This window comes from Rhododendron vialii, chromosome 9a (assembly GCF_030253575.1).
Source record: "Rhododendron vialii isolate Sample 1 chromosome 9a, ASM3025357v1".
Taxonomy (NCBI): Eukaryota; Viridiplantae; Streptophyta; class Magnoliopsida; order Ericales; family Ericaceae; genus Rhododendron; species Rhododendron vialii.
In genome coordinates, this window is record NC_080565.1 from 13255172 (window position 1) to 13268800 (window position 13629).

Below are 13629 nucleotides of genomic sequence, written 5' to 3' on the forward strand. Positions count from 1 at the left end.
CTTCTCTTTCAATGAAGATAATCATATAAGATGGGTTGGGTTACAAAAAAAATAAATGAGGTGGGCTAAAATTTTTACATATAAATTTTTTAGGGAGCGACTATTCGCAACACTTTATTTTCTCTATTAGCCCACTTCATTCACATAACCCATTCCCAATATTTTAAAATAAATTTTTTCTCCATATAACCCATTAATTTCCCCATATCTTCCCATTATACCCCTCTCCTCCCAAAACACCAAATCTCCATAGCCACCACCACCAAAGCTACCCCACCACCGCCACTCCCTCCCCTCCTCTCTTCAAGTTTACTCTCTCTCTCTCTCTCTCTCTCTCTCTCTCTCTCTCTCTCTCTCTCTCTGTGCACAATTCAAAATCAAAAATCAAAACCCAAAAAATCCTAAAAAGTTCAAAAATTGAAACCCAAGAATATCAAAACCAAAAAACCGAAACCCAAAAATTCAAAACAAAACCCACTTGGGAGCCGATCGAGCACTGTGTTTTTTTCGTCGCAGAATCTTCAATTTTTTGAACCAGATTTTCGGCATTTCAGGTCCGAAAAAATGTAACGTTTTCGACATTTGAATACCGTAACATTTATATAATTTCGACAGTTAGTTACCGAAATGTTTATATGTTTTCGGCAGTCAATTACCAAAATGTATATATATATACAGGACTTTTCTAATCTTCAGTAATATAATATTGTCAAATAAATTTTCGGTAACCTAATACCGAAGTATATACCAGAATTCGGCAGTTAATTCGGCAGTCAATGGACAACTATTTAGACACCTAAAAAAACACCCCAAATCTAATCACATAGTTCCCGATCAAATTTTTATGATTCGAACCGTTCAATGTGTGCAGAATATGATTTTAAGGGTGCCCGCGAGAAATTAGCAAAAAAAAATGACGGAAAGTGCTTGTTTTAAGCAGTTTTTAATTGAACCATTCATTAAATCTGAGTTAAAAACTGCTCAGATCAAGCTCTTTTCGGTCTTTTTTTTTGCTGATTTCTCGCGGGTACCTTTAAAATCACATTCTGATCACATTGAGCGGCTCGGATCATCAAAATTTGATCGAAAACTATGAGGTATTTTTTTAAGTGTCTAAATAGTTATCCATTGAACTGCCCCGTATATATATATCTTCAGGTAAGGACCTTAAAATGAGGACCTTATATGCGGACCTTCCCATTTCTCGCCTTTTCCGATCGAATTTTGATGATCCGAGCCGCTCAATGTGTTCAGAACGTGATTTTAAGGGTACCCTTCAGAAATCGGCAAAAAAAATTACCGGGGAGGGCTTGATTTGAGCAATTTATATTTAAACCGTTCCATAAAAAATAAACAAAAACTGCTCGGATGAAGCTTTTCCCGGTCTTTTTTTTGCTGATTCCACGCGAGTACTCTTAAAATCACGTTCTGAACACATTGAGCGGCTCGGATCATCGAAATTCGATCGAGAAAGGGAGGTCCGCATTTTATTAAAATGAAGTGGTCCTTATGAGAAGGGGATATATATATGTTTTCGACAGTTAGTTACTGAAATTGTTTCCAAACTGACCGCAATGTGGTGATTCAATGGCAACTGTATTGTGTGTGTGTGTGTGTGTGTGTGTGTGTGTGAGAGAGAGAGAGAGAGAGAGAGAGAGAGAGAGAGAGGTGGTGGTGCGGCAGTGTTCTTGATTGGGTGGTGGTGGCTGTGGCGAGCTATGGAGATGAAGGAGGTGTCAACTAACTGAGGGAAGGGAGGAAGAAGATGATGATGGGTTGTGTCTAAAAAGTTAGAAGGGCAAGTAGGACATTTCGCATTGGGGGGTCATGCTGTAATTATTTGAAAAATTTTAACGGGCTAATGGAAAAAATAAGAGGTTGCAAATAGTCGCCTCCATTTTTTATTTTTTTTAATCTCACATGGGCTATTGCCCAACCTCAAACATGTGTACTTCCGCCCTTAAACACTACAAAGCTTGGTTCGGCGGTTTGCACCCCTTGCAGCATTTTATGTAGCACATTCTCTCTCTCGTCAATTTGGTTGTATTAATGACATGAATGTTGCAGCCCTTACTTCTGCAAATCACAGTTTTTGGAGAAGTTTCTTGATTTTTATTTCAAATATGCTACCATCACACAAACTTACACACACAATCATATAAACACAGTGATTTATTCACTTGGTCTTCAATTTCTTGCTGCTGCTTCTCTATTTTTTCATCAAAGATTTTTGAATTGATACGTAGACAATCGTTCTTTTACTGTCAAGTGTCAACCCAAAGTGGGGTTAGTTATTGGCATGTCATGATTCTTGACAAAACTGGGTGTTCCAGTTTACCTTCTTATTTTAAAAGTTTTTTTTTTTCAATTTTCAAATTCAAATATAATGAAAATAAAAAATAATTTTTTGATTGTTTTTTGCATCGTATAAAAGATCGTGAGATCTATCAAACAAGATTTATATTGGTAGAAAAATTATTTGCGTAAACACAATTTTTGAGTTTAAAATTACCTTCTTTTTAAAAAAAATATTTTTTGGAGAAATCAGAACACCCTATTTTAAACATCTTTTTGTAAAGATGACCTAATCAATCTCATAAAAAAAATCATGTCTGTGCAAAAGTAGTAACAAGACATGTTACCATTTTTGTAAGTGGGGGTGGGTAGGGCTAGTGGTAGATGTCAAATCTCAAGATGCCAATTCCAGCTTAGGACAAGGTGGAGAAATGAAAATTATTTGCTATTAAATGATAAGGATCACAGAGCCCATTGAAGATTCATGATGATTATGGAAGGAAGCAGCAGTAATATCAGCCGAGAGATATGTGAAACTTACACCAAATGCAAATAAACCGAGGTGCTCCTCAAACAACTCGAGGTTCGGCTCGTCAAAGGTTCGGTTCAGTTCAATCAGTTTAGTAAACAAGCCAAATTCGAACAAAAGTTTTGGCTGGTTTAACAAATAAGCCGAGCCCGAGTTAGCCGTAGCTAGGCTCATTTAGTACTCGAACCGATCTCGAGCTCGGATGTTCAAGTTTGAACCGAACTCAATGAGTTTTAAATGAGTCAAGATCGAACACCCTAAAATTCAATTAGGCTCGGCTCGTTTACACCCTTACATAAAAGCCATGCGGTTAGTCCTTCCACGTATATACCAGATAATGAACAAGTCTCAAAATAGAAACGGAAGCTGCGACAGACGTATATAGCTTCCGAGACATTGTAATTAATCAAAAATCATCCTCTAAAAGCTTTCACAAACAGTACCAATATAGTCCAATCTTCACATTTTATTTTACATTACGATAAGAGAATTAGCAACTGAGCAACAACTATCCTGCAAAAAACCATGAGATAAAAAAAGTTCGTTAAAAGTGAACTACAGACCGCTCTACCTAATTATACATCAATTTGAATGTCAATATCCATGTCCGGCACTCGGCATTTGGGGAAGGATGCGAACTGTGTCCAATAACCATACCAAATTAAAACACTTGAATTCTTAAATTTCTGTGAGACATGAAAATAAATAATTCACGTAAGCTAAAAAGAAATATGCCAAGCCTAGGATATGAAAATAAGAGATTCCTTATTTCAACTTAATTTCATTTGATTTCACCCACATTTAGTAATAAATTGCGATGTTTCGTCTAAGAAACTAGATACGTTACATACGAGGGTTCAAGATGTGTCTTTGCACCCAACCCTACCCTTATACACATGTTCCACTATTCTAAAATAAGTTGAGCAGAGGATAGTTTGACACTAGGACAAGTACCCATACCCAATATTCCCACATAAGTCCAAGTTACATAGCAGCTGAGACATGCAAAAGCATATATCCAAGTTAGCAATGACACTTGCAAAAATACCCATCGCAGAACCACAGTTTCTCTGTTTTGCAATTATAGCAGAAAGACATTCACATAATGAAGTGATCACGGGCAACACAAAGCTCTTCCATGTTGTTAGTAATTAACTAGAGATATCAACATTCACTGGGAAGAACATTGAAGAAATGATAGACCTCTTCTTCATCAATTACTCCGATATCCGTTGAACAAACTGAGCAGCATACTGGCTTAAATGTTTCACCACCAGCAGAACCCGCCTCGTTGTCACCTGCATTTCTCCCTCTTTTGCCCCTTTTTCGTTTTACACTCCCTACATTTGACCCTTCATCAGTCTTGATCTTGCAGTTGAAAACAAAAACTGCCCTGTACTGTGTAACATATTTTTCATGCCTACAACAGCAATACTGTCAGTTACAAACAAGACACGAATTTACAGTCTGAATACCAAAACTTATACCCATATATGATTACTTACCTTTGGCACTCAAGACTTACGGTGGTAAAGCAAGCTGGGCAGCTAAGCACAGCATCAGAATATTGACCTTTCCTTTTCTTTTGAACCCACAATTCATCTTTGTCATCAAGACTAGGATCATAAAATTCTGGTTTGACGGAGTAGTCGATTTCATCATCAGAAGAAACTGAGGCATACAACAAGTAAACCGGATGAGAATTCTAAATTCAACTACAGGTAAAGTGTTACTACATACAATAAGTATAAGCAACGTACGCACTGGGGACCATCACTGCTTGCAAAGGGAAAAGGAACATAACAAGGATGCGAGACAAGAAGAAAAATAAACAAAGTAAGCAATATAAAAGGAAGTAGCATAATTTGTACTAATTAACAGGTTTCAGTTCTTAAAGTTTAAGAGTTGTAAATCTCAGATCCCTGGACGTTTTGTCACAATGAATTCTAATCTAAAGTTCGACATCGAATATTGTGAGACGTTTATCTCAGTCCTTTAGGTAGACCACCTCAACAACAGTAGTACATACCTCTAAGAAAAAAGAGAGTGCAACTTGTGTGAAGCAAATCATTGAAGACCATCACTCTCTTTCAGCTTAACAAATCTTACATTGTTTTCTTTTCTCCCCTTGCATAAGTGATTATATCTTCTCAAAATTGGGATCAACAATGTCAAAACATCCCGAATGTGGCACCTTGTATGGATTGCTTTGACCTCTACAGTTTCCCTCTCCAAATTTAGGAAATAAAACCCAAGCACCAGAAGCACCACAAGTTTGTTAAGAGCTTGATTCCAACTCACCTCAAGCTTTGCCCAAACTAGTCCCTTTGTCCACTATGTTTATTGGATTGACGCTTTTAGCTAGGTAAGAGAAGAAAGAAATCATAGCTCCCTTAGGACACACTCTCTCTCTCTCTCTCTCTCTCTCTCTCTCTCTCTCTCTATATATATATATATATATATATATATATATATATATATATCGGGGTGGTTCTGCGGACACTTAAAAAAACCCCCTCAAGTTCCCGATCGAATTTTGATGATCTGGGCCGCTCAATGCAATCAGAACGTGATTTTAAGGGTGCCAGCGAGAAATCAGCAAAAAAAAAAAGACCGGGAAGGGCTTCATCCGAACAGTTTTTTTATTGAACGGTCCAATAAAAAACTGCTCAAATCAAGCCCTTCCCGATTAGTTTTTTTGTCAGTTTCTAGCGAGCACCCTTAAAATCAAGTTCTGAACACATTGAGCGGCTCGGATCATCAAAATTTAATCGGGAACTATGAGATTAAGATTTGGAAGGTTTTTTTAAGTGTTCCCGGAACCGCTCCGTGTGTGTATATATATAATATATATGTATATATATGTATACATATACAGTCAGGTACCGGTGAGGGATCCCGCATTTTAATTAAAATGCAAGACTCCCCTTCCCGATTGAATTTCGATGATTCGAGTCGCTCAAAGTGATCAGAACGTGATTTTAAGGGTCCTCGTGAGAAATCAACAAAAAAAATGACCGGGAATGGCTTCATCCGAGCAGTTTTCATTGAACGGTTCAAAAAAACTGCTCAGATGAAGCCCTTCCCGGTCATTTTTTTTGCTGATTTCTCGCGGGTACCCTTAAAATCATGTTCTGCACACATTGAGCGGCTCAGATCATCGAAATTCAATCGGAAAAGGGGAGTCCCGCATCGTAAGAGAGTGCGGGATCCCTCATGTGAACCATGGTGTGTGTGTGTGTATATATATATACGGGGCGGTTCCGGGGACCCTTAAAAAAACACTTCATAGTTCCCGATCGAATTTTGATGATCCGGGCCGCTCAATATGATCAAAACGTGATTTTAAAAGTGCCCGCGAGAAATCAGCAAAAAAAAAGACCGGGAAGGGCTTCATCCGAAGTCCGAACAGTTTTTTATTGAACTTTATTGAACGGTCCAATAAAAAACTGCTCAAATCAAGCCCTTCCCGATTAGTTTTTTTGCCAGTTTCTCGCTGGCACCCTTAAAATCACGTTCTGAACATATTGAGCGGCTCGGATCATCAAAATTTGATCGGGAACTATGAGATTAAGATTTGGAGTGCTTTTTTAAGGGTCCCCGGAACCGCCCCGATATATATATATATATATAGACACACACACACACACACACACACACACACACGCAGTCAGCTTCTAGTGAGTGATCCCGCTCATTCTTGTGTGCGGACTTCTAATCTCAGCCATCGGATGAGATTCGACGGCTAAGATTAGAAGTCCGCACGCTATTTGCGTGCGGGATCCCTCACTAGAAGTTTTCATACACTCCTTGTCTCACTCGACCAATCCCGATAATTTACCTCAAAAATCATCATCCATTTCCCATGTTAGTCATTTTCCATTGGTACGTCAAGGTTCGATGTCCAGGGCAGCTTCTCCTCAAGGCACAAAGGCTTATCATTACTAGTAGCATTTGGTGCCAAATGCAGGATCAGGAGAAGATTAGAGGGCTAGGGAGAAGTTTCGAAGTCAAAACCAAGTCAAAATATTGACCGAACAGACATAGAAAAGAGTCAAAAGGGACAGCATTTAGGTATCCCACTCCATACTTGATATTTCTACTGTCTAATTGTGATTCCAATGCATCACTGCGCACAATGTCAAAGATCTTGTCCTCAACATTAGCCGTACTGATAACTTTCATATACCACATTTTCAAGGAAAAGTAAACTGGGTTCTGCATGTGGAATTGAATTGTAGGTTTTCCCTCGGTTATTTTCTAGGTTCTTTGTCCTAGGATTGACAGTTTCTATCCCTCGTGCCGTGTCATTGGTTTCTGATTTTGTATCTTTCCTTACCCACCAAAGCCAAATTTTTTGCTTGGCCTCACCAAAGCCAAAGTTACTCACACATTGAAACAAAAACAAAAAAAAAACCAAAAAAGAAGAGTTACCATTTTCATGTAGATGGATGTATGCAGCTATGTAACTGTTTAACAAATCAAGTAGAGAACAGTAAGGAAACATACTTGTCTGCTGTGAATCTATTGGGGATTCTGCCTGCTCTTTTTTGCCTTCCTCTTCCATATTTGGCTGATGCTTCTGTTTTTTTTTATCCTCTTCCATATCTGGCTGATGCTTCGGTTGGTGACTTGTTTTGCCTATTTTGGGAAGTTCAATCAGTGCGTCAGTCTGAAAGTCTAGCGGCTGATTATTTTACTAGGTCTAAAAGACTGCTATCAGAGAGAGATAGCAACTGAAAACACAAATCAAAAACAGGAAAAAGAAAAAAGAGCCTTTACCCTCTTCATTAATCCCATTTACAGTTTTCTGTGTTTTTGTTTTAATTTTTGGGTTGATCACGTTCAAGCCTCCTCTAAAAAGTTTTGATAAGATAAAACACACATTCACACTCATATGTTCACTAGTATCATTTAACTATATGTTCACAACTTTGCAGTACTACCCTAATTTTAAGCTAATACATAGAGCCCTCAGTTAAGCTAATGGATGATACATACAACTATACAAGCAAAACAACATATATTTCCACGCAGATTTCTGTCCATACTTGAGCCCACATGGCTGATATCTTTCGGCACCTTCACTAACACAACCATCTATTACCGGTTGACCCTGATGACCAAAGATTTCCTAAGTTCCGGTCACGGCCATCAAAACACCATCAGTCTTTTTCACTAGTTGCAACAACAGCCACCAATCCCCAATCTCCATCATCGCCCTATTGACAGCCTCAATCACTGCCAAAGCCATCGACATCACCTCACAGCCACTCACCGTCTGTGCGAGCTGCCAGTCCATCGCCACAACTTCTAGTCGCTGTTTCTGGTCATCAGCCAAAGCTGCTGCTTTGCATGTATTGCAGTCACCTAAGGTTTCACTGTCTCATAGTTAAATTGCAGAAAAAAACAAAAAGGGATAAAACATTTTCGGATTTCTTAACCAACTGACTCCCGACTCTTGCTTCAACCCTTTCTAGCTCTGGCACCAACCACCATTCCTTTGATCCTGTCCAACACCACACAGCCAATTACCTTAGCTTGCAATAAGAAATTTCTCAACACTTTGATTGGTAAGTTCCAAAGACCTTATCCTTGCTGCAACGAGAAACTTCTTATTCTCGCAATTAATAAGTTTCTTCCAATCTCAGCTGATAAATTAACAGAATGGATAAATATAATGATATATCTCGAACTTATTGTGTCGAGTATATGGGTGATAGGTCATATTGCGTCTACGTCATGCGCTAGTGTAATAATGTCTGAGTTGGTGCATATTTTAAAGCAATACCTCTTGAAATTCTCGTTTTGCTGTGGAATAAATTTCAAAACCTGAAGAAACTTCCAGTGGTTACTTGAATGTCGGGTCCCTCATTCCAAAAAAATGGAAGCCATTGTTGCAAGAGATACTGATTGCAGTCAACAGAAGCAACAACCGAATCTGATAAGAATAACTGGCTTCGCCAGGTAACTCAGAGAAACCTATTTCAAAATGTGGTTTTCGATTCATTGCTATGAAATTTGCTAAACCTAGCCCTAACACTAGTAACATGTACCTCTTGAATTGCAACCTTTCGCTCTTCCAACTTGTAAACCCTTCAAAAGAATCACCACCACTTGGTCTCCTAACTTGGGTTGAAAAGGTACCTAAACAACAAAATGCAACATCTTTTGACGTGCCATACTCCAACAAACTACTAAATCAAGACAACAACAAGGGTTCTACATTCTTTAGGATTGTCCAAATCTTCTGTTTCGAAGATTGAGATTACACTAGGTTTGGAAATTGTAGGAAGGAAGGAATAGTAATTATTTTCTCTCCTCAACTTGTTTGGAACCTAAAAGAAAGAGCAAGGACAGAATCAAAATATGTAAAGCACACGTTCCACCCTCTAGGATTCCCCTTCGAATTATTCTCTTCTTTTCGCTTTCTTTCCAAGGGTTCCAAACATAGAATACGAGGCTGACAACAACCTTTCAGGTAGCACGCCCTATGAATTTTTGCCTCTACTATTGGATGAGATATAGATTCAAGGTTGTAGCCCCAGGTCTAATCTGCAAAGACTCTCTCTATATAACTTTTCTCCGATGACTCTCTCTAATCCCGACACTTCGCTTTTCTTAATTTCTCCACGGATGAAACCTCCTGGGAGTTCCAGAAAAAGCCCTTTCCACTTTCAGCCAAGTGGCGTAATCTTTTTGATTTGGAAGGAAAGAAAAAGGCTACCATTTTTTTTTTGACTTTTCCCTCGACAACTCAAATTTATAAGAAAAGCTACCTATCAACCCAACATTAGTGTCTATGTACGTCGCCTTCGAGAGTTTTCCTAATTCAAAAAGGATTAGCAATATTTCAGATGTACCAACACAGCATACTGAAAAATCTACAGGCAGAAGTAAAATACTCGGTAACTGAAAAATTCTATATTCTATGAGGTAACATATTTGAATTCCACATAGGCCAAACATTCCAAACCTTGGAGCCATTGGAGGCTTTACCCGGTCACTAACATTGGAGGCTTTACCTGGTCGCTAACTTCAGTGCCCCGGAGTTAGTCGGAGTGCGGGCAAGTTGGCCCGGACATCAGCTCATAGAAAAATCCAAAAAATTCTATAGATTCAGTAAGACTAGCATTCAGTGCGAATTCAGAAACAATGAGAAGAACTGCATAACCAGACCAGTAAGGGGGAATTCAGAAGCAGTTAGAACCAATTGGGAAAATTCAGGGCACTTTAAACATGGATCACATGCAACCCTTGTATTCACAGAAAACTATGACGGCAAATTAGGAAAAGTTAATAATCAAATTAGGGCACTCTGCTCGTGAAAGTTTCTACCTCGGAGGTTGCTGCAGTCGAAGCCTCTTGTCTGGCCGTCGTTGCTAGCAGGATCGATGGTAAAGATGAGAGAGGGGGAGAGAGAGTGAGTGTGCGTGAAGTTCTGATTTGAAAACTTTTAAGCAAAGTTATATACAATATCACGGTATGTTCCGGATTCACCATAACATAACTATTTAATGTATAAAAAAAAAAAATCAAAACCGCTTGCTATTTGCCGCCGCAATGCTTCTGGGTTTGCAGTTGTGTGGTCGTCGGTGGCTTCATGGGTCGCCCGACTTGGGAGCTTGATTGATAGGGGGCTAAACAAGAGAAGGGCTGCTCAATGACCGAGGGAAGTGTAATTTTCTTGCTTTATTTCGTTTTTTGTCCGAACTTAGTCCAGTGATTTATTGGTATGGGTCATGTGCTTGGTATTACTATTAGTTTTATTTTTTGCGAACTTGATCTCACGAGGCGAGTTTGAAATAGGGTTGCACATACTGTGCTTTGATTGCCCTCTAATGATTTGTCCGGTATGTGGACGTCCATTTGCCCCTATGAGATTCCTCTCTGTTGTGTAGGCTTTCGTCTCACAGTTAAATACAATTTCTCACATTTACCAAAAACTTCAAAATTAGTCATAATAATAAATTAAGATGATTAATATATTATAGACTCTAAATTTTGTTGAATTATCTGACAACCTTAACTCCTCACTCTCACTCCTAATCTCTCCCAAACGAAGAACAAAGCCGAGGTTTGCATCCAAATACTTTATGTAGATACTTTCTGACATTTCAATTTAGCTCGATAGATATTTCGGATCCCACTTTGGGGACCATCCCAATAACGTGCAAGTTAGTGATTGTTGTAAGCTAGAGGGACTTTGTGAGACTTTGTAACCACTTAGAAAGCCTAGTTTAAAGCCAGAAAGCCCAAAAAGTCTAATATCCAATTTCCAAGGCGTAGCGAAATTAATAAGAGATTAGTTAGTGTACTAATCCAAACGAAATAGGTATTTGTAGCCATGAGCAGTTCTTGAATCTACAAAAAGAAAGACAAAGTCTGAAATATTATTGATGAAAAAGTGACTCAAACATTAGGTTACAACCTATTTATATGGTGTAACCCCGAAACCCTAAAAAATAAAGCCAAAAAATAAAAAAGTTACCATAGTTTGGGGAAACTCCTAAAATTAAAAATGGTAAAGAAAAACAGGACTTTTCCAAGAAAAAAAAAACTAATATGGAATTACGGTTTAAAAGTTATTAACGAATCAAAACTTTCTTAAAATGACAAAAATATCAAATTGAAGGCCTAAACGAAAGAATTAGGCCGGAAAACATCATCAAACATGACTTAAGGTGGTGAGTCTTGACCGCAGCACGAAAATAAATCAGCCCACCAAGTTTGGACCCGATTCGAGAGTGTCCGAATTTTGCCAAATCGAGTAATTTACAATTAAGCAATGTTTGGACTTCCGAAACTTTAACCGGTCCAATTGAACATGAAATTGGGCCTACATGTGTTCTACATCAGAAGGCAAATCTTTCAATTGAACAACAGATAGATTTGTCGTCCACCAATTCAATCTTTCCCTCGTGGAATCTTTATAGCCAAAACCTCCCAGTGAGATGGTCTCCTCAGTTGCCTGATCAATTTTCCAGGAATTTTGGAACCTTTTAGCAACGTGTTTCCTTTAGCAACGTGTTTGATCCAAACCCTAATTCTTGCGTAGCCAAGTATACTTTCCGAGCGGATCAAAAAAAAAAAAAAAGAAGTATACTTTCCGTACAAAATCAACCTCGGTGACCTAAATTTCCATATCCAAATCCCTAAATTTAAATGTAGGCTGGTACTATTTGATATTTTACCGGTATTGTCCGATACTATAAGAAAAAAGTAAATTTAGAAGTAGTGTCCGTTACTGTTGGGTATTGATCGGTACAACCAATATTGGCTGGCGATCGATATTTGAGCCAAAATAAAATGAGAAGTGTAGCTGTTTAGGGGACTAGAATTTGGTCAATACTAGTACGATACATAATTCAAAACCTTGGTCATAATGTTAATGAGACAATTTCTCAAATTCAATTTAAAAATTTGATTAATTTGAACAAAAAGTATTTAGAGCATCTCCAACCCATTCCTCAAATACTATTTTTCATGTATTTTGATGAGTTATGTTAAAAAAAAAAACTCCAACCTACCCTTTAAAAAAGAGCACTAAAGTCGGTGGGCTTCTATACCTCTTCAACCATAGTGATTCAATTTCACTCACCAAATGGTAGGTCTCTCCATTACTTACCATTTTAGCAATTTAATTTAATATCCATTGAAGGGGTTTACACACATAAAAATTTAAATATTTTGTAAAATCCCAAATTTGATAAGTGGGTTGGAGTCACAAATTTACAAACTGTAAAAATAAGTCTTCAAATTGCCACATAAGTCAACAAAATCTATACTCGAACGTGTGGATTGAAGATGCTCTTTTATGGGCGATGTGAGATATCGAATAGGAATTGGACCTGACGAGTCCCTCCTTGAGGGTTTCCAGTCTTGCTTTGCAAGTTCTTAGTCTACTACTTGAGTAGGGTTCCCATCTATTTCCCTGCTTTTCTCTTCTTCCACTACCATCTCGTCCTTACTCACCCTCCGATCACCTTCTTCATCTATTTCCCATCGTCCCACTATCACAGTTTTTCCACCATATCTCTTAAACCTTTTCTCGTCTTCTTTCACTCTCCTTTCTCTTACCATGGCAAAAACTTCTCCACTTTTAGAGATTGCTGCTGTCACTCAAGTTGATGATGAGTTATCGCGGCGTCTCAAGTCTTTTACTCTCACTGATGCTGAACAAGGGGAGATCCTCCTTTCCTAATATGATGTTGTGGAAAGTTTGGCTGAGTGCCGTACTAGCTTGTTAGGTAAAGTGATCTCTCAAAAGCCCCCTAATCTGGTGGGCCTCAAGATCACCATGGAGAAAGTTTGGGGAAACCCACGAAATTTTCGTGTTCTAGCGGTCGAGGACGGGGTCTTCCAATTCATCTTTCCTACGGAACTGAATGCTTCACGTGTCCTCCGGGTAAAACCATGGTTCTTTAATAATCATTTCCTTAATCTTGTACGATGGCAGCCTGATAAGGCCATCAAGGATTTATTCTTTTGATCTTACACCTATGTGGATTCAGGCGTGGGGTTTACCTCTGCAATTTCTGTCCAAAGATGTGGGGGTCAAACTTGGTCTACGTTTTGGGGATGTCGATGAGGTTATAATCCCCCAAACTCGTAGTAGAGATGGTCGTTTCCTTCGTATCAAAACTAATTTGAATGTTACGCAACCTCTTAAGCGGGGATGTATGGTGAGATTCCCAAGGGTGGCGTCATGATGGTCCTGCTCCGGCGGGGCGTTCTAGGGCGAAGGAATCGAATTCGGCATCTGGAGAATCTTCAGCCGGAAATCAAGGGAGGGATTCTCGGGT

General features: G+C 38.7%; 1 protein-coding gene across 4 annotated transcripts; it reads right to left on the reverse strand.

The window, feature by feature from the left end:
* Positions 1-3589: 3589 nt before the first annotated feature.
* Positions 3590-10470, reverse strand: LOC131300580 (uncharacterized). Of its 4 annotated transcripts, XM_058326489.1 has the most exons (6): positions 10163-10287; positions 8881-8971; positions 8616-8733; positions 7334-7465; positions 4330-4495; positions 3590-4244 (listed from the first exon to the last, which is right to left on the reverse strand). In XM_058326489.1, the coding sequence occupies exons 4-6, from the start codon at positions 7428-7430 to the stop codon at positions 3989-3991; spliced, it is 519 nt and encodes a 172-aa protein (XP_058182472.1). In that variant the 5' UTR covers positions 7431-7465; positions 8616-8733; positions 8881-8971; positions 10163-10287; the 3' UTR covers positions 3590-3988. The 4 variants fall into 4 exon arrangements, with proteins under 4 accessions (XP_058182472.1, XP_058182474.1, XP_058182473.1 ...); XM_058326491.1 differs by lacking the exon at positions 8616-8733 and having other exon boundaries at positions 10163-10319; XM_058326490.1 differs by lacking the exons at positions 8616-8733; positions 8881-8971 and having other exon boundaries at positions 10163-10470.
* Between the last annotated feature and the right edge of the window lie 3159 nt (positions 10471-13629).